This window comes from Carassius auratus, chromosome 3, assembly GCF_003368295.1.
Source record: "Carassius auratus strain Wakin chromosome 3, ASM336829v1, whole genome shotgun sequence".
Taxonomy (NCBI): Eukaryota; Metazoa; Chordata; class Actinopteri; order Cypriniformes; family Cyprinidae; genus Carassius; species Carassius auratus.
In genome coordinates, this window is record NC_039245.1 from 24,747,045 (window position 1) to 24,770,133 (window position 23,089).

Sequence of the window (23,089 nt, forward strand, 5' to 3'; positions counted from 1 at the left end):
GATTAAAGGGATCAAACTCCACACGCTTTCATGTAACACTTCACGCTGGTTAAAATGTAAGAGCATTTTATTACCAAAACAGTAATGACAACAGAATGTTGCAACATCTCTTATACAGAGTTACTCAGTAGAAGCAGCAGCGTGGATTATACATGATTCATTACAAAAGAAAGAAAAACAGATTCTGAAATAACTTTCATCTGATTTCTCAAATTAATGAACAATAATAAAAGTCCTGTATACTGCCCTAGAAGTGTTCATAACTTCGGTAGTTGTTTTTTTTTTTTTTTTTTGCATTTACTCTATTAACGAACGGATATTTATATGTATTATACAGTATGGCACTTTCAGTCCAGGTCCTTTAATTGTTTTGTTTTTTCTTTTCTTTGGGCCATCATCCCATCCATGATGAGAGTTTGAAATTAGCTTTTAACATTGTGAAACATGTCCTAAAATAAACCATTAAAAACAACAAGTAAAATAGAAACATGTTGCAAACTTTACTGATATTCAAATAATGACTTGTAAACTATAAATAACAATAAATAAAAGAAAATGTGCTATAATCATAGTTGCATACATTTTCTTTTTTTTCATATTACAAGTACCTTACATTCAGTGGTGATTAAAACAAAAAAGAGGCAAAGATGAGTTAATAATAAATATGATAAATATCAATGATAAAGATTGCTATATAAAGATTTTTACACCTGGAAAACCAGTCAATATTGTGATAAAGGCTCAATCATATGTGCATTTATTTATTTGTTTATGTATTTTTACATTCAGATAGTTTAATACAAATCATACGGAAAGTTCCATATAATTATTTAAACATTCATTATAACTCGATGGACAGAATGATACAGGAATCATATGATTATTATTATTATGGAAATAAAGAATTAAAAGCAGCACAAAAGTTAAATGTTAATTAAAAGTTAATATTTAAAAATACCAAAAGCATTTAGTGAAATCATAATCTAGCTCATCGTTGTTTTCCATAGCTAGTAAAGCAATAATATAAGAACCGTATCTCGTATTGTACAATAATATATCTTGATCTATGCACTTTGCACTTATATATTCTGTGTATGAGAAATTACTTTTTATCATTTAAGACATTAAATCATCAAAATATTGGTTTACAGTGCAATGACCAACAAACAGCTCCAACCCAGGATGTTTGAATACATTAAAGCAGAATTAAGACACATTGTTGAAGCACTTCTCCTAAACAACGGCTTCATTAAAATATCAAGTCAGTCGAGATCTGACATCCACAGTCCTAATTACACTCTAAATTAAACATCTTATCTAACTGCACTTATTATGATTTACAAAATCCACAGAGAAAAGTCTTGTGGCAATTTTGCCCCAACTATGGACTCCATTCCTGGTTTTTGAATGTCAGGAACAATCACAGAGTCCATCCCAGCCCATCTTTCCCTGTACCTTTTGCTCTACTACAGAAGCTCTTCCGTCCGATCTGTGCCTGGGAGTATACTTTTATAACTGTACCTGGGAGTTCACTTGTGCATTAGTTGCTATTGTACACATGTCCTTGACTTACTATAACCCTATTACTAAATTTAGACTGGACAGTGGACAGTTAGTGAACATTTATGTACTGTAAGTCTCTAAGCATTTGTTTGTATGAGTATGTTAGCCTCATGTTGGGTGGTTTCTTCACCAGGCTTCAGGAGAGGTCATGCGAGGGCTCCTGGGGCTGCGTGGAGGGTTTTCTGTAGACTGGATGTCACTCAAAGTCCTCTAAATAGAGCAGCACACAGCAAACACATTGACAAACATATATAACACCTTTCAACTGCATTGAAACCTCATGGCCACTCTTAAAAATAAAGGTTCTAAAAGTTATTGTAATGCAACTAAAAAAAACAAAAAAAACATTTTGGGTTGGCTAAAGAAACTTTCAGTGAAAGCTTTTTTGGCTATTCAAGATGAAATTTTGATACAATCTTGGAAATATTTAGCATTACATCACTTGCTCAACAATGGATCTTCAGAATTGAATTAGTATTTTTGGTCAGAAGGGATAGTTTAATGATGGATTTGTTTCTTACAAACATGCATCTTTTTGCTTCACAAGACATTGATTGATGGACTGGAGTCATGTGGATTACTGTGATGATTTTATCAGCTGTTTGGACTCTCATTTTGACGGCACCCATTCACTCCAGAGGATCTTGCCCATTTCTTGCTCACCAATGCTACATTTTTCCAAATCTGTTCTGATGAAGAAACAAAATCATCTACATATTGGATGGCCCGAGGGTGAGTGCGTTTTCATTTTGGGTGAAATATTCCTTTAAAATGAACTTTAAATGATCTTTTAATGTGAAAAACATTTTAATAATTTAATTAAACTTCTTCCACTATAAAGCACCTTTTGTGCATTGAAGAGGTTCTATGGATGTTAAAGCTGCATTATATGTATATATGTCTTTTATTTTGGGGGGTTATAAAGTATCCAAAATAAATTACTGAGCAAGAACATAACCAATCAGTGTTCAAAACCATCTCCTTACCTTAGCCCAATTCACAGCGGTGAGCTTGTAATGTTTTATCATTTGAGTAAAACACCAAACTTACGTAATGCAGCTTTAAATGTTCTTCATGGAAACACTGATGCAAATAAAGAACCTTTAATTTCAAGAGTGTACACATCAAAGTCTAATAATTGTCATTATTAAATGAAAAAAAAAAAAAAAAAAAAAAAAAAATATATATATATATATATATATATATATATATATATATATATATATATATATATATATATATATATATATATATATATATATATATATCAGCCAAAATTCAATGAATATCAATGGTACATCTATTCAACAATGAGATTCATGCTTTTCTTTATTGTGCATTCTGCAACTTTCATTTCTTTTGATTTAGCAGTGCATTCAGTGTTGTTCTTTGTAATAGACATTCTTAATGTCTGTTAACTAGTTGTGTTGTAAGCGATCAGAATGTACATAAAAAAGCCCTCAAGAGAGCTGGGAAGGAAGAGTGACCTATTTTATGCCACATTTATCTACCAGCATTCACCTCATTTACTAGATTTTCACAAAAATATCCATTAAGACGTCTAATACAAAACCTACCTCAAATTTAGCCATGAACTCGGCAAATATACCGAAGAAACTCTCTGTGGTGGCGGTCTTTCCATCCTCGCCAAAGAATGATGCAACTTTGCAGAACTCTTCCATTGCCCTCTGCTGCAGAGACTCCAGAGACTGCACTGCAGGGTGGCTGTTTTCCAGAAACCCCTTCATGCAAGTAGTTAAGGTGGTTTGTTATGAATTTGGCAGCTATCAAGTATATTCAGTGGTTGAAATTGTCATATAAACTTGTACTTATGGGTGGGAATCTGACCTGGATCTGCTTGGAAAAGTCTTACAGTCTCAAATATGGCACAGTGAAACCTTGTAGAAGACAATTTACAGTCAATTTTGATGTTTTGGTGAAAGGATACACTCATAACAATGGCAAATCGGTCCTCAGCCGTGGCTGGCATCTTCTGGCAGGCTAAACGAATGTCCTGGATTGTGGCATGTAAGTCATTGAAGTCAGAAGTGATGTTTCTCTGATTCACTGTGGAGAACATAGCAATGAGAAATATAAGAGAGATCTGACCTCTGCAGAACCTTTTATGGAAACAAAAAAACTACATTCAATGGGAATGCTGCTCCACATTTTGGACAAAACTTGATGAGGAGCACCATGGATTGTGTAAATTATTGTTTGGGTGCTTTCACACCTGCCTCATTTAAGTAGGTTGAATCGTACCAGAGTTCATTTCCCCCTTTGGTGCGGTTTGTTTGGGCAAGTGTGAAAGCAGCATCACACTTGGGTGCACACCAAAAGCAGACCAAACAAGCGTACTGACACCTGCTTGAAGAGGTGGTCTTGGTACGCTTTCAAACGAACTCTGGAGCGGTTGGTTTGTGGTGAGAACGTGATCCGACCTCGAACAGACCCAACTCCAAAAAGTACTGATCATTTTTGGACTAAACCAGCTGCCGTAGTCAGCTGCGCTGTGCATTATGGGATGAGGAAGTGTTTGTTGACAGTTTGCACTTTAGCATGGCAGCTCGTGGACAAACTTGGAGCAGTGAGGAGGTGCAGAGCCTCATAGAAACTTGGTCGGATGACCATGAGCATGTCAGAGATAAGAAGAATTAATGCACGCCTCCGCTTGAAGTTGCGAGCGATTCCTACTCGCCGTTTGCAGTGCAGTGTAGATTATGGCCAGGGACAAAACCAGCCCGCACAGTCGTCTTTCCATAGTTGTGTTGTCTCTGTGTTGTTTGCTGGCTTTCCCTCTTATGTTGGAATTTTCCCGCACGTAAATTCTGACCAATCAAAAAGCAGTTTAGGAAATACGTCATGGCGAATGATTGATGTAGATGTTGTCATGTGACTGCATTTTGGTTCGTTTCAACTGGTACGGACCAACGCAATCAGTGTGGTGTGAAAAGGAACCAAAAAAGCTGAAGAATGCTACAATGTATAATTGTTTGGCCTTGGTTGGGACCAAATTAATCGAACTAGAGATGTGAAAGCACCCTTTGAGTGAGTCTATAGCCTTGGACTATGAGACAACACTGGAATTTTAAAAAAATAAAAAATTATAATAATTTGGATTGCATATGAGTCTATGCACTCAAGTAGATCTTAACCTTTGGCGGCTTGTGGCACTGTCTCAAGCTCTCTCCCAAAGTCCAGAACCTCTGGAAAATGCTGGCACAATGATTTCACCAGGATATGCAGAAATGTTGACTTTCCATCCACTGTTTTGGTGGTACTAAGCTTCAACCAGAGAAATGTAGAATTACATTTATATAATGTTATAGAAAATCAACTTTACACATTTATTGATGAACGACATGAACTCATCTGCAAAATATGCATATACAGCGACAAGGCTTACTTCAGTGAGAAAATTGATCTTAAATCCAGTTGTTTTATTGGTCTTAGGTTGGCCGTTATTCAGATAATTCCCCATAGCCAGCACAAACTGGAAAAAAATAAGGAAATTAATATACATGCCATAAAAAGAAGACCATATTTATCCAAAGTGTTCACAGGCACAGTATGAAAACCTGCCACATCAACACTCTTTTATCTGTTTATTTTATTGTTTTCAAGACTGTATGATTATGTGAGCCTAGGTAGAAACTAAATGACCAGGTGGAAATGAAGGAATTATACCTCCAGAATCTTGGCCAGTTTTTTGCTGTTCTTGAGCTCCAATGAAGCCTTGAAAACACAGTCGTAGGCCCCCCTCATCTCTTCTGTTTTCTCTTGCAATGTAGTCTTAAAATGCAGGCTTTTCAAACGGGTCTTATACTCTGGCACAAATAGCATCTGAATATATACAATATACACAAAATACATACTATATATACAATATATATATACAATAGCATAAATATTGTTAGAATTGTACTAAAATTAAATTAAATAAAAAATAAATAACATGAATATATTTTAATCCAACTTTACATTTAATCGTAATGTCAAATGCAAACCCCAGAAAACTTGTTAAATCAAAATAATCATAATTTATTCATGAAACTCTATCATTATTTGTCACGTACCTGTAGGACAAACTGATCGGGCTCACTGAGTTTACTCGGGTCGTCTCTGTACTGCTCGTATTGTCTAACCTCATCATCGTCTGGTGCATATAGGAGCAATTGTTTAATATGTGAAGACTCTAAACGTTCACTCGACATCGTCATCAGCACCTGGCGTAGCTCACTTGGTGACAGCTTCAGATGGGCAATCAAAATTGCTATAAAAATGGTAGAAGAGTCTTAATAACAATGTGTACAAGGGCCATGTGCTTATAGGCTAATGGCTAAAGCTAAGAAGCTTGTAGTCTAACAGCTGGGACAGTTAGCTAAAGGAGCATGCTATTATCAAGACTAATTTAAAAACAAAAAAGCACGGTCGCAGAGCAAGACAAAAAAAAGGACACATGTATAAGTTAACACTTGACATAAACATCATCTTACAGGTAAACTCCACTAAACACTTACATGAACATGAATTACCATTTACAGCCCATTATACTTTTGTAATCCAATGTATTTCCAAAAAGGACATTTAACTAGAAAAATATATGAAGCATTGTTTGCTACTCACAAGCATTGTAGGCTTTCTTATGGGAGAGAATCTCCACCACATCTTTTTTCTTGAAAGTCTCCACCTGAGGTGAGGGTTCTGGAAGAGAAACTGAGACATGAACCATAGCGTGAGTGAAAAGAACTTGTGACAACAAAACATTGTGTCAAATAATTAAAAGACAGTCAGGACCAGTCAGGTCCTCCTAGAAAGTACATACATATGAGCTTGTAAGTGATTTTGGTAGGAAGTGACAGGAAAAAGTAGGCACACATGTCATATACTGGAATAGTAGGTTCAGCCTTAGAAATTATGACCACTGACTGTTGGCTGAATCTCGGATACATATAGCACACAAAACATCATCATCTGATTGGTTTAATCTCCAGGACATCTGGGGTGTGTTCTTTAATAGTCCACTTTGAAACATAGCACAACAAAACAAAGCCATTGAGTTCATAACTGTGACAAAGATCACTTATCAGAATCAATTAAATGCTGGATTTTCAAAATTATGTAAAGTTCACAGCAACATCGTTGCAATAAACGTTTATGAAGAACACGGGTCTGTTACTGTACGGAAATAGACTCTACATTTTTACTCCCCTTAATGTGAAGCTGCACAAAACTAACTGATTCATTGCTGTACATGTCTGTCAGAAGTCCTCTTGGGCCTTCCTTGGCCAATGAAAGCTGCTATGGAGTCCAGACCTTCTGGCATCGGTTTGAAGTTCTGGCTATATGAGACTACTGGAGTAGTGCTTTCTGGCAAGTTTTATCACCATTCTTCATCCAAAATAAACAAAAATAATTTGTACAGCCAACATTTGCAATTAAATCTTTGTTATGGCCAATAATATTATGCTTTAACCATTATAAATAGACACACGGCAAGTCAAAAAGTCTGAGAAGTTACGACATTGTGGTGCACTCCACCGGTCCCAGAAGTTTAATTTCCATCTTATAAGACCATAAACTCTTCCTCTTTATCTTGTTTGTCTTCCACAAGATGTGCTGTAAAGATGTTATCTCAAGGTTAGAGTTTCCCCCAACTGTCTTCTTGCAACCCTTTAGTTTGAGCTAAATTTATGAAATGTGCAGGCTGTTGTCTCAGTTGACTCCTTCAGAGCTTCTTGTCTGAATACTCCAATTTGGAGGACAACCAGTTCTGGGCATATTTACAGGTGTTCTTCATTTTCTCACTTTAAATTATGGACTTTACAATGCTTTTAAGTATTAGAAAACACAGAAATGGAGTTCAGTACCCTCTACAAGCAACAACTGACACATTCTACCTATGGACCACACTGTATCTTTCTGTTCGAAAGATATAAAAAGCAACTCCCCTCTTAGCTGGTGAACAGCTTTTTTGTTCCCTTGGAAATTAGTTATACATATTGCTTTTCTCACATTTTACTCACCAGGGCTCTTTTGTGTCCCAAAATGAAGCTCCAAGTCTAGGTATTTCACCATATCACTCAGCTTGTCATAATCAGAGTCTTCTTCCAGCTGCAGTGAGAAACCACATCTGTCCTTACATTGTTCATTCTAATAGACTGAGACAAACTAATAATGATGGACATACTGAAATGTTCCAATATATATTCCAATATATCATACAGTAGACCAATATGTTTCATATAGCATACTACTTTTTTCATGGTCTCCTCCAACTATTACTAGAGAATTTAACATTGTCAGTTTGGCTCATGTGGTGTCATCTGTTTGAAATTGAAATATAAGTGACCACGAGATTTAGATCTCCTTTAGCTAAAACTGATGCAATACATAATCAAGATTCACTGGGTCAAGAACAAATGCTATAAATAGCCAATACCAGCCATTTAAGACACAAACAATTCACACAAACACTTCTTACCTGTCCCCAAATGGTTCCCTCAGAATTTTCCACTTGTTCCCATCGTAACCGCTTTACACTCATATGACTGGAATCAGATTTTTGTGGTGAGGTTTTTGGGAGCGGAGGAGGCATGCAAGGTGGGGGTAAAGGTGGAGGAGGAGGTGGCTCCACAGTTGAACCTTCATTGGGGTGGTGAGTTTGAGGTTGGGGTGTACTTGGTGGTTGTATTTGGGACTGGGCCTCATGGTGGTTGTGATGGTGGTGACGATGATCGTGGTACATGGGTTGCGGGCTCTGTCTGGCCTGTGCAATGGGGGGATTCTGTGGGGTTGAGCGATGTTGTTGCTGCTGCTGAATCTGCTGTTGCTGCTGAGCTTGCTGCTGCTGAATCTGCTGTTGGTGCTGAAGCTGTTGTTGCTGCTGAATCTGCTGTTTCTGCTGCTGAAGCTGCTGAATCTGCTGTTGCTGCTGCTGAAGCTGGTGCTGCCTAATCTGCTGTTGCTGCTGCTGAAGCTGTTGCTGCTGCTGAAGCTGTTGCTGCTGCTGCATTTGCTGTTGCTGCTGCTGAAGTTGTTGCTGCTGCTGAATCTGCTGTTGCTGCTGTTGTGAAGGATGAGGCTGAAAAGTTGATAGAATCTGTTGGGTCTGTTGAGGTTGGTGGGGCTGATGGATCTGATGGTACTGAGGAGCTGACTGGATTGGCTGAACCTGGTGTATGTGTTCAATCTGATGAATGTGGCGGGTTGGTGGAGGAGACTGGGTTAGTTGGTAGGCTTGATGAGCTTGATGCATCTGGTGGTGGTACTGTTGCTGAGTTTGTTGAGACGGTTGAATAGCATGAGAAACTGCTTGAGGCATGTGTGTGAGGTTCATTTGTCTGTCCACTCTCTCCAGTCTCTCGATTCGTTCCATATGCTCCAATCGTTCCAAGCGCTGGATCTGCTCCAATCGGTCAAGTCTATCCATGGAGCTTGAGAGGTGAGCCTGATGACTCTGATGCATCTGATAATCATGGTGTACTTGTTGATCTGGATGCAAGGGTTGGGGCTGCATGTCATAGATATGTCTATCAAAGTGTTCTTTTCTTTCAATCCTGTCAAGCCTATCCATGGAGCTAGAGAGTTGAGTCTGAATAGTCTGGTGTGAGCGATGGCTTTGGTGCACTTTGATAGACTGAGACTGGCGACTTGGTTTATTTTGATGAATTGGATGCATCTGGTGTTCCTGTTGCACCTGGTGGTGTTGATGTACCTGGTGAGCTGGATGAACCTGATGGTGCATCTCATAGATTGCATGACTGGGGATGGGTGACTGGTTTATTTCTGGAGAGGGCATAGGGGGCAGAGACTGATGCATCTGCTGCTGAGATTGCTGTGGGTGGCTGGTTGTTGGTTGAACTGGAAGCGAGTGGTGCTCCTGAAAGACTTGGTGCTGGGTCATCAGCTCATCAGGTGTGGGCAGCACCTTGCGAATGGATTGTCTTTTTGGAGGTGGATTGGCTCTTGGCGGAGGTGGCGGAGGAGGTCCCGGGTGGCGACGGAAAGTCAGCTGTCGGGGTGCATGGTCAGGAGTGAATCTAGCAGGTGGATGGGGATCATTAAACTGGACAGGGGGAGGGGGAGGAGGAGTCTGAGGGGGTGGAGGAATGTGCTCGGAGCTGGAGGAGTAGGTAAGAGAGCTGGCATCCTCACTGCTACTATGTACTTCACTTGGACTGCTTAGCTCGGGAGGCATGTACGGACCCTCTTCCTCCTCCTCCTCCTCCTCCTCCTCTTCCTCCTCCTCCTCCTCCTCTTCCTCTTCCTCCTCTTCCTCTTCCTCATTCTGGAATGTCATCTGGACAACATCCTGGAGATGATTTGAAGTAAAATATACAGATATCATTAAGTTTTTGCAATAATCCATTGAAGATTAGCCACTGTACTTGTCAAGCCAATGAAGCATTGTCAAAACAATAAAAGCCAAAATATCAAGTCAATTAACCATTCTAATATACAAACCTCTTCATAGTCATTCTCTGGTGACAGGAAGTCATCCACAGATAACTGCTGTCCTAGCTGTTCACTCAGAACCTCCATGAACAAATCTGTGTCAGGGGTACGAGGGGGGCGTGAAAAGGTGTATCGCTTCTTCCGAATGGGTGGACTAGGGGGGTAGTCCGGAGGAGAGGGTGGAGAGAGAGGTGGACTGTCTAAACTGATGTATGGGTTGGATTCAGCACTGGTTTGAGAGGGAAGATCTGAGGGGTAACAGAGACACTGGGGGCTCAGTGGAGGCTCCTGCGACCAAGAGTCAGGTTGTGGTGGAGGTGGTGGAGGTGGCGGCACATGCTGGGCTGATGCAGATTTGCGGCTACCTGAGAGATGAAGTTGGAAAACAAAGGTTAAGAAGATAAAGATGTCTCTGCATCAGACGAAATTCCCACCAATTACACAAAGAAACGACAAGGATTTTCTAAAATTCAAAAGCTAGAATGCCAATAAAAACGTATAAGTACACTGACTGTACCTGAAGTGGCCCTAACAGATGGAGAGGAAGAGTGTGCCCTGATGGACTGTGAGGAAGCATGTGGGAACATATCTACATTAACCAGAGTTTCAGGAGCTGGAGGAGGTCGAGTCTTCAGGGATTTGGATCTCTTCCCGGCATAGACATTCTCCAGCTCAGCATACACAGCTGACAGCTAGATAGAGCACAGGGACTGGGATATTAATATAAAGACAGCACCCTTGCTCAATCAGTTCAGTGTTTGTAATACCTTAAAAAAACCAAAGAGCGCTCACATTAGTCAGATTGTTGGGCGTCTCTGGTAAGGATGTTCCATCCCCTGATTGTCTCTCTCCAGGAGTCAGTCGCATAGGTGCAACCTCCACTGGCTCAGTGGAAATACCTCATGAAGTAAGAAAATAGCCCACCAACTCATTTCAATTTGCTAAGAAAGCTGCAGTTTTAATGATGGCACATGATGCCTACAATGCTACAATAATATCTACAATGCTGTTTTCATGATGCATAATACTGGATATGAAAGTTGATACAATTTCACTACATACATAGATAACTAAATATGTATATGCCAAAGTATGCCCGCATGCCAGCTGGAGTCAAAATGAGAATTGTGCTAAATGTATAAGGTCTGTCAAAGTTCATTTTTTAAACACTTTGTGAGGCTAGTCAGAAATTATGAGATCACCACTTCCTTGACTATAGACAGCCCTAGTTTTATATAACAGTAAACACATCAAACAATTACAAAACGCTGTCCTATGTTATAATGTGTACTACAACATAGTAGCCATTACCCATGCCCAGGTGAGTGCCGATGACCAGATCATCTGAGCTGCGTCCCCTCACACTGCTCCTGTAGGTGGTTCCTGTCACCTTCATGGAGCTGCTGCGTCTATGAGGCTCATGGGCTGGAGGTTCAGGTTCTGCTGATGGCACTAACAAAAATAAATACAAGCAAGCATACATATGTATGCGCTTATACTCTATACAGATTGAAGAGGAACAACAAGACAAATGAGGGCTCACGTGTAACTTTATAGCCAAGGAAATGGGAGATCTTGTTCTGGCAGTGTTCCTGCTCCTCATAGGTCAGCAGCTGGTAAATGAACTGCCAAATCACCTGTTTTGCTGGGGTATCCAACACAGGGAAGATGTCCACAATCAAAGTGTCTACATTTCTAAAAGGCACGGAAGAAAAATGAATCAAATCAGGTTTCACACAAAGTTAAAGGACGTTCTCAAAGAAGCAATGGGAACAATCTCGGATTCCATCTGATAATACTCTTTTTTTCTTTCACTAAATTATTATTGGTATACCCTTCACCTGTGCTGGAAGAAGGCTTCCAGGGCCTTGCAGATGGTGTATCTCTCCTGGAGTGTGAGAAGGTGCTCAAGCTGCTGGCTGAAGGTGCGACCTTGTACGCGGATACTGGGAGGCAAGATCTCTGCGATCCACTGCAGGGAGCTAAGCACAGGAGCACGGGAGCGGGGAGAAACCTCCACCTGTTCGGGTTCGGTCACAGTGAAGGCCGGCAAGCCATCTTCAACCACCAGGCTGGGCATTGCCCCACTCCCCTGCAGCATGGACACAACCTTCTCATGTGAACAGTTCCTGAGAGAATGTAAAAAAAAAAAAAACGAAGCGTATACGGTGTTAGATTATGAACATGAAGAACCCATCTTATGCATAATAATAGTAATGCCTGCTTTAGACTTTAATTCGGTTCCACATTAGGATAAAAAGCCGACCACAAGCATCACCTCATGTCCAACCCATTGAGAAACAAGATGCGATCTCCAGGTTTGAGACCCGCCTTCTCAGCAGGGCTGCCTGAAAGAGGAATAAATGAATGAATAAATGGTGGGAAACCAGTCTTGGGCTGCAGGGTGATATGGCTGTGGCAACAAACCAAGCAGAAATAACTTCTAATAGTACGTCATAAGGGCTCCAACTGAGAATAGGCTGTGCTCATAAAATGTCCTTTGAATTGACGTAAGATCTATAAGTCAAGACACTGCAGCTTGGGTGTTTGTCACATCCTGCCCAAGAATGGATGTCTCTTTTTGGATTTTGAGGGCTAGATGTGGGGAAAGTGTGAATCTAAAAGGATTAGTCCTAGATAAAAACAGAGCTCTACCACCTGTGTCCCTCTTACTCAGCTTCTGAAGAGTCTTGTGTTGTGTATCGTCTCTCTCTCTCTCTCTCTCTCTCTCTCTCTCGTCTCCTGCTGTTCTTGCACACTGCCAGTTTTTTTCGCCTAACTTTTTAATGGCTGACATGAGTCAGAAATGACAGAACTTTTATTATTTCAGCATTCACGTCATCTGCTTCAGTAATATGTCTGATAAATGACTCCCCTTCACTTGTTTCAAGTCCAAAATATTTTTTTTTCATCTTTCTAAAATAGCTTTTTTTTTCTTTTGTTCCAGGATGTCAAATAAAATAAATGTACAACAGGACACAAGCCCTACCCCTCACGACAACAAAAGACAATGTCTGAAAACACTAAGAGAATAATGTTGTTGTGTTTAATCTTAATTAAATATTAAATGTTTCAACATCAAAATAAGACACTTTTGGTATATTTGATACCTGGTATTACAGAGTCGATCCACACTGGAGCATGACCACGCAGAGTAAACCCGAAACTCTGGTTCCCTTTGTACACCCGTACTGTCCTACAGTGAAACATGAATACAACCTATAGATGGCATCTTGAATCTTTATATAATGCAGATTAACTCAAACAGTTGTTTATCAAACTAATATTCATTTGATATTATTGGAAAATATCTATATGATATAGATATAGATTTACATACATGTATATAGTAAAATATATTATCAGTTAAACAATTTGTGTATGAATTTATCAATAAATCTATCTATCCATTACCCAGCATTATATTTATATGAATCTTTATTAAGTAGCAAAAACAAATTAAAATATACAATTAACAAAAAATGTAAAAAAAAGCATTAACAAAAAAACTTTACAGTGTTCTTGTTACACGTTACATGTACTGTTATAAATTATGGATGATTACATGCAGCTAACCCTGAACCCTAATAGTACGTTGTACATGTTAATTAATATTATTTAGTACTTGAATGTGTGATTACACTGTAAAAAGGACACCTTAAAATAAAATGTTACCAATAAAAGCATAAATAAATAAAAAAATGTGAATTAAATGAAAAATAAAGTCAAATAAAACTGAAACACTGTAACAAATACACCTTAAAATAAAGTGTAATCAATAGAAGCATAAATAAAATACAATAATGAAATGAATAAAATGAATCTAAACAAAATGAATTAAAAGTTAATGTGTTGCATATGTGATTTATTGGCATAGGCTACATAAAAACTTGAGAATTACATAAGAACACGCTCAAAAACTCAAAATATGAATTAGGAAAAAACATCAAAGAGCAAAATATTGACGCAAACGGCAATTAAAAATTCCACCACATCAGTAACAAAATGCAAATGCAAATGCAAAAAAAGAACAGAAAAATGTGCAACTGTTCCCAGTGTGACCCTTCCTCTGACCTGCGGGTGGAGAAGGAGCCGGCATGGCCTGCGATGAGTGAGGTGGTCTTACGGAGGCCACGGGCAGGAGGCATGACCACTTCTTCATTGGCGGTCCGGGGCACAGAGCTGGCTCGAGTGGACACAGACAGCAGCCGGTCGGGGTGGTCTTCGCTCCGGCTGCGTCGTAGCCGATTGTTCCTGTGCTCGCTGAAGCTTCGGCCCCTCAAGCGACTGATCAGACTCTGGGAGACCATCTCATCAAAGCGCTGCCTGTGCTTCTTAGGGATGAAGATCCTAACAAACATGGCACACACACAGCAGACGGAGTCACAGAGGAGAAACTGTTCAGGCGTGTGTGAACATACTCTCAAGCGTGGAGACACACACAGGCAAATGGAGAGGAGGAGGAGGGACGGCTACGAGAAAGTCTGCTATAATTACACACCAGACTGCGGAGATGTTTGTGACCTGCTATGAAAGAGAAGAAAGAGCTCATGTGATGCAATGAAGCGTTTGCTTTCTGTCCTGTGAAGAGAGGTGGGTAAAAATATCCTGTTTGATCAACTTCAAAAGCCAAGCAGGTGACTTCTGAAAGATGTCCTGAGAGGATGAAGGATTGAAATCTTTCTAGCCAAGCCCTCTTTAAATTTTTCATTCGCACTATCCTTTAAAACCAAATTCAGAGCTATAAACCTACCTGAACCACTGAATTATCCCTTTAATGCTTTTAATCACAAGGATATAATTCGGAGGTGAAGCTTCAGATCACAACCTGCAGTTTTCACAGCTGTAATTGCAATTGTAAATACAAACACTTCAGCCATTGTGTACACAACCTATGCTGGTTTTCCTGCATCTGAAGAGCTCAGGGCCCAGTAGTGGTACTGAGACATCACAACCCCCCAAAAAACTAACTTAAAACTAATATCTGTAAGATTTGAAATCAAATATGATCAAATCTATAGTGTAACTCAAGTACAAGTTTTACAAAAACGAGCACTTTATCAGTTGGATTCATTGATGAAAGTTTTCCTAATTCAACATAAATCCATTTTTCTCTCAAAGTTAACTTTCATTTAGTTCAGGATGCCCTCAATTAGAAGGAGGTCACAGGAAATCTAAAATTAACCCCCGAGTCAGAGAGGGGAGGGAACTCAGATCAAGGACACACTTTTCAAAATGAATGAAAGTGGGAATGAAGAACAATCTCAGATATAAAAGATGTCTATTAACACAAGCAAGTGATCTCCAAACCTATTTTAGTTCATGCCTCCACTCACATTAACAAAGCATGCCATGCATTTACAAACAGATTAACATTCTCTTAAGTCTTATATGACGTAAAATGAGAGAACTCATTATTTAAAAAAAACACAAGCTCAACAAGGCCTTTTTCACAGTAGGTCTCAAAGCTTTAATGTCTTTTCTATTTGCTCCATAGCTATAGTCCAATATTGCACCAAACTGAATAAATTATAAATAGTTGTACAATTTCCCTAGAAATTTCTTACCGAAAAGGCTTGGAGAAACCCCTGTCACGCCCCATCTCTCCTTTAAATTATGTCTCAAACGAAAATATACGTTCTTGACCTCAGTGCAGGAGTCTTCATAAAGCTGGAATAACCTTCCAGGGAATAGAACAGGATAATCGGAAAAGCCATTATCTCCAGTATCCAGATGAGGAGACGCTTATCAGTGCCAACTTGAAGAGCGATGACGTTGCATGGATGAAGAAGCGAACTTCAGGTCACGTCATCATCGAGTCAACTTTGGCAAGATCGCCACATCTCCGTGCTGAGCTGCCTTGGGGAGTTTAATGTTAGAAAGGAGTCTACATCCAAAACCATAGACCAGATGCCTTCAACTGCAAATGAGATGTGAAGAGAGAGAACAGAACGAAAGAGTGGAGCAGGAACAGAGAGCGAGTGAGAAAATAGACACCGTCCCACTGGAAATCTAAGCCAGGTCAGCACGAATTACTCAATCCACACTCGATCCACATAATGTGCACGAGTCAGAAGATCCTCAAGTATCCGAGACGCAAAGACAAAACAGAAAACAGCAACCAGATAAAAAGCTGTTGTTTCATGCAAAACCTGAAGCCTGAAACATTTCCCTCAAAATCCTTCTTGGCCGCTTTGTACCTCCGCTGGAAACACGCAACTTTAAAGCAAGAAAGTTGTTATGTGGATTGTGTGCAAACTTCTGGTGCGTCACAGACCTAAGAGAGGTTTATTATAAGAAGTAGGCTGCTTAAAAATAGGGAGGTTCCATGGGGAGAACTGGGCAAAATTTTAGCAGGGACGGAGCGCAGCATACAAGCTGGTCAGAGACAAAGGTGACTGAAGGACTGTGAGAATGCAGTGGTATATGCCAAATGCAAGTGATGTCGATGAAGATGAACTAGAAAGGTCATGCTCTCACTGAGATGCTTACATGCATTCAATCTACATTTGTCTGATTCTGATATGGTTTAGGAAATTATAATGGCAATTGCTACTTTTTATTCAGTTTTTTTCCTCTCACAATTCTTATGTTTCACAATTGACCCCTGATAGACCACCTCCTTTAGTTACCGTTGCTACGTCCGACAACAAGCCATGACTCTCTCACACCACACATCATGTTCTCATGCAGCGAAAAATACATTATGGAGCAAATACTCAGCTTTTAAAATTTGTCTTTTTCTTTTCTTTTCTTTTTTTAGAAATTCAGACAACCACATTTTTGCTTTTAAATGAGTCGTGACAGATCACTTTGCATCAGTTCAAGCGTCACGTGAACCGACCATTTCTTCTTTATTACAAGTTAAAGCACAAAATAAACATGAATGGACATCAGAAGTATCTTGTTTCAGACATGGAATGATTCAGGTCCAGGGTCAGGTCCACCAATGTTAATCTACTCTCCTGTCTGATGATTGGTCGGATCACCTGTCAATCAAACGCCCAGCAAAGGGTCAATTGTGAGGCAAGTCAGAATTCTGAGTTGATAACTTGGGAAGTTGAGATTGACTTTTTTTTTTTTTAGAATTGTGAGTTCATATTCACAATTCTAAATTTGTATTTCACATTTCTGAATTTTTTCTTCTAATACAGAATGTGAGATATAAATGTGCAAATCTGAATTGCGAGAAAAGTCTGAATTGTGAAATAAAAATTCTTTACCTTTTTTTAAAAATATATTTTTTTTCCATGGAGAAAAAAAATTAAAAATTGAAATAAAATCACAGAACAGAAAAAAGTCACAATTGCAAGATGCAAAATCAGAGTTGTGTTACAAACAACAACAAAAAACACACAAAAAAAACTTAATTATAAAATTTATATCTCACAATTTTGAATTGTGTGATAAGTCGCAATTACCCTTTTTTTTTTTTTTTAATCCAGTGGCAGAAACAGGCTTCCAGTCTGAACTACTTTTTCATTCAAAGTCAAATCTGATCAATATTCAAAACTGACACCATCTACAGTCCGGTGCTTATACTTCACATTCTGAAGACATCCAACCCATAAAAAGCAACTTGTCTCTGAACATGGAAAATGAGAGAAAAATCAAAGCTTTGTGCATGTACCAAAACTTTTCTTACTTGCTAAAGAAGGCATTCATGGTTCCCGATAATACAAGGACAGGCTTTCAAGGGTTAATAAGAACAAGCTGATGAAAAGTGTGAATCTAGGTATCTGGAGCATGCTGTTCTCCTTCATAACTCACTCCTCATAGCAGTAAGGGTGATCTAAAAGTGGTCCCATTTTCATAGTTTCCAAGCATATAACTTCAAAAAATAGCATGCACTTGATGAAACAATATGTTATCCAGTAAACCTCAGATGTATAATTCCTCACTGCTAGCAAGAGGCGACTGCTGTTAAAACTGCTCTGTCAGTGTAACTGAAAACATTTCAGCTTTGCGACGCATCAAATTCTCCTGACAAAGACCCTCATCAGCGAGTTATTACACCAGAGGGAGACTTCTTATAGTGTACATTTTCACAAAATAGAATACTATTAAATCTAATAACAATAGTTACGTAAAATAAAGAAATAATCTAAAAATATTAAAATCTAAAAAGGTATTTTTCTGTATTTTAAGCTATAAACTAAAAAGACGATATAGTCGCCCTAATCTTTTAAAGCAGAATGAGTTTTTAAAGAAGGATGCCAGCTCATTAAAGATGGGCACATGCAATGAAATGGCAAGTTCATGTTCATAAAGCTGCTTCATATATAAATAAATAAATAAATAATAGGGAGGCGGGTCATGTAATTGGGCTTATGAAAGCTGACTGATACCTGATGCTGTCAATCAGTTGCTGATGTTCCTCGGTGAGCAGTATTTCTGGAAGTGTAGACGCCAGACCTTCAACATCCCTCTCGTTTGCATACTGCTTCAGCAAATCAAACAGCCTCTCTTTCACCTCAGGCTCCTCCCCTAAAATCTCCTCAACCTATACAAATTCAGAACAGACCATTTGAGCTTCGAGTTTGAAAAACACTGTGTGATGTTTAACCAGCCCAAACAAACTTTTCGAAGGTTTGAGTTCAAGAACACTTTAGTTTAGGGACCAATTAACTAGTTGTTTATTAGCATGCATATTACTAGGCTGTTTATTTGCACTTAGAAAACACAGATTTATGCCTTATTCTGCCTGACCATATTTTAGTTACTTAATCCGACCCCTAACCTAAACACAACCTCACTAACTATTAAGCAGCAGCAAAAGTCATGGTTAATAGTGAGAACTGGTGTCCAAACTAAAGTGTGACCCAGGCCCATCCAAGCCCGTTGAGACTGACCTTCTTGTTGAACTCCAGGGCTTTGTGCTTGCGGTCCTGCCTCACCATGTCTCCGCTCTGGTAGGTCTCTTTCATGCTGCTGCTGGTGCGTTTCTGCCAGCGGTTGATCCGCAGCACGCCCAGACGCAGCGTACGTCCCTGAGACGTCTTGATCATGGCCGCCGCCGTCTCGTGCTGTTTCACTGGAATCCCATTGACCTCCATCACATAGTCACCTACTCGCAGTCCACTCCGGCCGGCTGGAGAGTTCGGCATGCAGTCCTCCACCAGCAGGGGGCTGTCCCCCACTATAGTGAAGCCAAAGCGACCATCGGGCCCCGGGGCAATGTCCATCTGTGGAGGTAAAGTGGATAAGGGTGAGTGACACTGGTTTGAGGAGAGATCTGAATTCTCTTTCAAGGGTAACTGGACCACAAAACCAGTCTTAAGTGTCAATATTTCGAAATTGAGATTTATACATCATCTGAAAGCTGGATCAGACAATATTTGGCTGAGATACAACTTTTTGAAAAGCTGGAATCTGAGAGTGCAAAAAAATCGTAATACTGAGAAAATCGCCTTTGAGTTTTTCCAAATGAATTATTAGCGAATATCAAACCTGTTAAGTTGTGATATATTTACGGTAGGAAATTTACAAAATATCTTCATGGAACACGATCTTTACTTAATATCCTAATGATTTTTGGCATAAAAGACAAATCTATAATTTTGACCCGTACAATGTTTTTTTTTTTTTTTTTTGCTGTTGCTAAAAATAAACCCCAGCGACTCAAGACTGGTTTGGTGCTCCAGGGTCACATATTCTAATGATATTATATATAACGTTATTCTTTAAATTATTATATCTACGCTACTGTTTAAAAGTGCATTTATCAAGAGACTTTTATTTTACAAAATATTTCTATTCCAAGTAAATGCTGTTCTTTTGAGCTATTAATATATTAATCAAATTATTATTATTATTTTATTATTATTATTATTTTTTTTCATAAAATGTTATTGCTCTGAAAAACATTTCCGTAAACCTATTAAGCCGCACTAACGATTTTCAATACTGAAAATAATAAGAAATCAGCATATAAAATACAGCTTTACATCACAGGAATAAATTACTGTGCATTTATTATATGCATAATATCTAATACATTTTAAAACATATGCAAATAGAAAATAGATAATTTTACTGAATAAGAAACTTAAAAAAAAAAAAAAAAATTTGCTATGCCATTCATGCATTTTTGGCTTGACTAAAAGGTAACATTTGTCAGATATTTTCAGCAAAATATCCAAAACCACTAGGCTAGTGTTATATATTTTGTCCAGATGATTACTAACAATATCTCTAATGTTTTCAACTACTTGTAAATCATGAGAAAATTCCCTTTTTAAACAGTGACACGGGGCAGTGCAGTCGCCTGTCAATGATGTTAGTTCTTCTTCTTAGTTTTATGGCAGATTGCAACCTGACTTATCAGGTGCATACCGCCACCTACTGTATCGGAGCATGTAGCATGACTATTAATCTAATGACGTTAGTTACCCTTTGTTACCGCCTTTACTGACGTAGAAACCACATGACAACAGTTTTGTGGACAAATGCGGAAGTAGCTTTGCGAAAAACTTCAGCTAGAAAGAGATGCCGATCTCGCTTGTTTTACTCGACAGGTGAGTTGTTTTGATTCGTATCTTTAAAGAAAACATATGTAGTCATAACAATCAACAAGATTAGTATTATGGGGCATACACACCAAATGCGGGGCATCGCGTCTGATCCATAGTCTGATCGTGGCTTTGCATTGACTTTGTATGTAATCTACTCGCGCAAATCGTTGAACTCGTGTTAAATCCATGATTTATCTTTCCGTCTGATTGATGGCCGTCAGCGGTTGGGTAGAAGACAACAAATCCAATCATTCCTCGCTCCTTCTTAGCATCATCAAACCACGCGATTGTTATTGTTATTGTTTTGGTAGTGCGCCCTCTAGTGGCAGGTCCTACAACATATCGTTGTGTCCAAATACTTCTTATGGCAACTGAATTTATATAGAGAGATAATATATTGGCAATTTTGGATATTTGTTAAGACTTCGCTTTTCTATTTAATAACCAACCAATTTCCCATATGAACTGCTTTCTCTTAAATTCTGAAACATTTAACCAAATTTACTCAGTTTTGTTATTGACAGTAAATGGCATGTCAGTAAAAACTGGCCTGTTCAATTCTAGACACAACGCCTATGCTGGGCGGCACAGTCTTGAGGGTCTGAGCCAGAGCGATGAGGGCTTTAGTGCTGAGGGACGAGACGTTCTGCCCGTCGATCTCCAGAACCTGGTCCCCTGGCTGCAGTCCGGCCATGTAAGCGCTGCTGCCCTCCACCACAGAGAGGATGTAACTGGGTCCATCTCCACCCAGCTTGAAGCCAAAGTCCTCCGGCCAACCCTGGTTATTTGCTGGAAGGGCCAGTTCTGGAAAATGCCAGTACATGAGAGATAGAGAACAGTTCACGCATTACGTTTGCAGCACTTCATCATATAGCAGACTGATAACAGAGGGAGGGGGAAAACGGGCAAGAAATTACTTTACGCACCAATATCCAGTGGGAAATCTCTCAGCACATTAGGGTTTGGGTCTGAGGAATTGAAGAAACATATTAATTTATATATAAAGAGAAAGAGAGCAAGATAGATGGAGAGGGTGTATGCATCTAAACTAATAAAATATACATTCTTTGATAAAAAGAAATGAAAATACAAGCCTGTTTTTCTGAGTTCCCACCTCACAGTGTTCAGCTTTATGAACTTACAGAAATCTTTGGAGGCACTGCGGGATCCCGATCGGCTTTGACGGAGAGAGAAGCGGCCCTTCTGGCTCTTCAGAAATCTTCTCATCATGGTTTCTGGGTCTTCTGTGTGGAAGTGGAGCTGTACGAGGTCACGTCAGGTCAGGTCAGGTCACCCTCCTCCAGAAGTCACTGCTCCATCATTACCAAACACAATCGATGCGGCAGGTTTAGCCTCCATCAGTCCAGAGTAGATCAGGAGAGCGCTGTCAAGCTCTCTGCAGCCGTGGCTCTACATCTCCACTGAGTTAGTCCAGTTCAAACCCTCTCGCAGAGCGCTGAGCAGAATCTGGGACAAGCTAGATGGGTCTTTTAATGATTCTTTTGCAGGAAAAGGTACAGTGAAGCCCCATTTTTCTATAAATACCTCCCTCTCTCTCTGTGTGTGTGATGCTGGTGGATTGGGCCCTCTCTCAGGGCTGAGGAGTGACCCAGAAACTGCCTGTCAGAGCAGCAAAGGACGGCGCTCCCATTACAGATCCTCAGAGATGCTGTGGTACAGTTAGATGTAGTCTGGTACATTTAACTCCTGTTCCCCTTCTAAGAATCTGATCCGGTATCATTCTTCCAACTGTTCCTTGTTCAAGCACAGCCTCAGAGCAGCAGGAATGGTTAACCTCCAACACTGCAGTGATAGATATGGTTTAATGTGATATTAATAGCATTTACAGCATGACGGCAGAAAGTTATGAGGAGGTCTGTGGTGCTCAGGGCTGGTAGTCAGAAGGTTGCTGGTTTGACCTCTGCAAGGAAAATGCAACCCAACTGTACCCTTACCCTTAGGTTATTCTAAATGGAAGTAAATAAAGTACTTTGTTTACTTCCCTGTAAATAAATAACTTGGAATAAAAGGGTGAATCTCCCAAAATGTCAAAAAAAAAAAAAAAACATTGGTCACAAAACAAAAAACACATAAAAAAATATGTAAATGTAAACATATTTAAATAAAATATATTTACATTTAGATTTAAAATACAAAAACAAAACAAAAATATATATACTTTTTTTTAATAAATGTAAATTAAAAACAAATTTGTTTTGAAACAACAAAATTAATTAAAATTGAAAAAAAGCTAAATGAACAAAACTAAATAAAACAAAAATGTAAAAGTGATTTTAACATTTAACATTTTTTTCTAAAATTTTAAATACAAAATAAAAAAGTATATAACATTTTTATAAACAAAAATTAAACTAATAAAACTAAAATGAAAAGTAAAACGAAAAGTAATATATATATATATTAGAAATTGTGCTCAACTATAAAAAATAATAAAATAAAGGTCCTATTTTCCTCATTTTTAATGCAAAATATCTTTCTTGTATTTCTTTTGATGTGGGGGATAGGATTAGGTTATAAAGCCTTTGCTGGCTATA

At 39.0% G+C, this 23,089-nt stretch overlaps 1 protein-coding gene across 1 annotated transcript; it reads right to left on the reverse strand.

Moving 5' to 3' along the window:
- Positions 1-49: 49 nt before the first annotated feature.
- On the reverse strand, positions 50-22,583 carry grid2ipa (glutamate receptor, ionotropic, delta 2 (Grid2) interacting protein, a). The gene is made up of 24 exons (XM_026216329.1): positions 21,677-22,583; positions 21,461-21,502; positions 21,085-21,338; positions 18,873-19,205; positions 18,369-18,523; positions 14,095-14,370; positions 13,131-13,216; positions 12,299-12,368; positions 11,862-12,149; positions 11,564-11,715; positions 11,332-11,472; positions 10,813-10,919; positions 10,538-10,712; positions 10,030-10,385; positions 8,048-9,877; positions 7,590-7,677; positions 6,190-6,279; positions 5,640-5,836; positions 5,251-5,406; positions 4,970-5,056; positions 4,719-4,848; positions 3,512-3,630; positions 3,141-3,305; positions 50-1,773 (listed from the first exon to the last, which is right to left on the reverse strand). The coding sequence occupies exons 1-24, from the start codon at positions 21,762-21,764 to the stop codon at positions 1,690-1,692; spliced, it is 5,469 nt and encodes a 1,822-aa protein (XP_026072114.1). The 5' UTR covers positions 21,765-22,583; the 3' UTR covers positions 50-1,689.
- Positions 22,584-23,089: the final 506 nt, after the last annotated feature.

Coding starts and splice junctions, on each gene's coding strand:
- grid2ipa (XM_026216329.1), bottom strand. CDS start 21,764: ATGATGAGAAGATTTCTGAAGAGCCAGAAGGGCCGCTTCTCTCTCCGT. Junction 21,339..21,460: donor AGATTTCCCACTGGATATTG/GTGCGTAAAGTA, acceptor GGCATTTTCCAG/AACTGGCCCTTCCAGCAAAT. Junction 10,386..10,537: donor ATCTGTTAGGGCCACTTCAG/GTACAGTCAGTG, acceptor TTCATCTCTCAG/GTAGCCGCAAATCTGCATCA.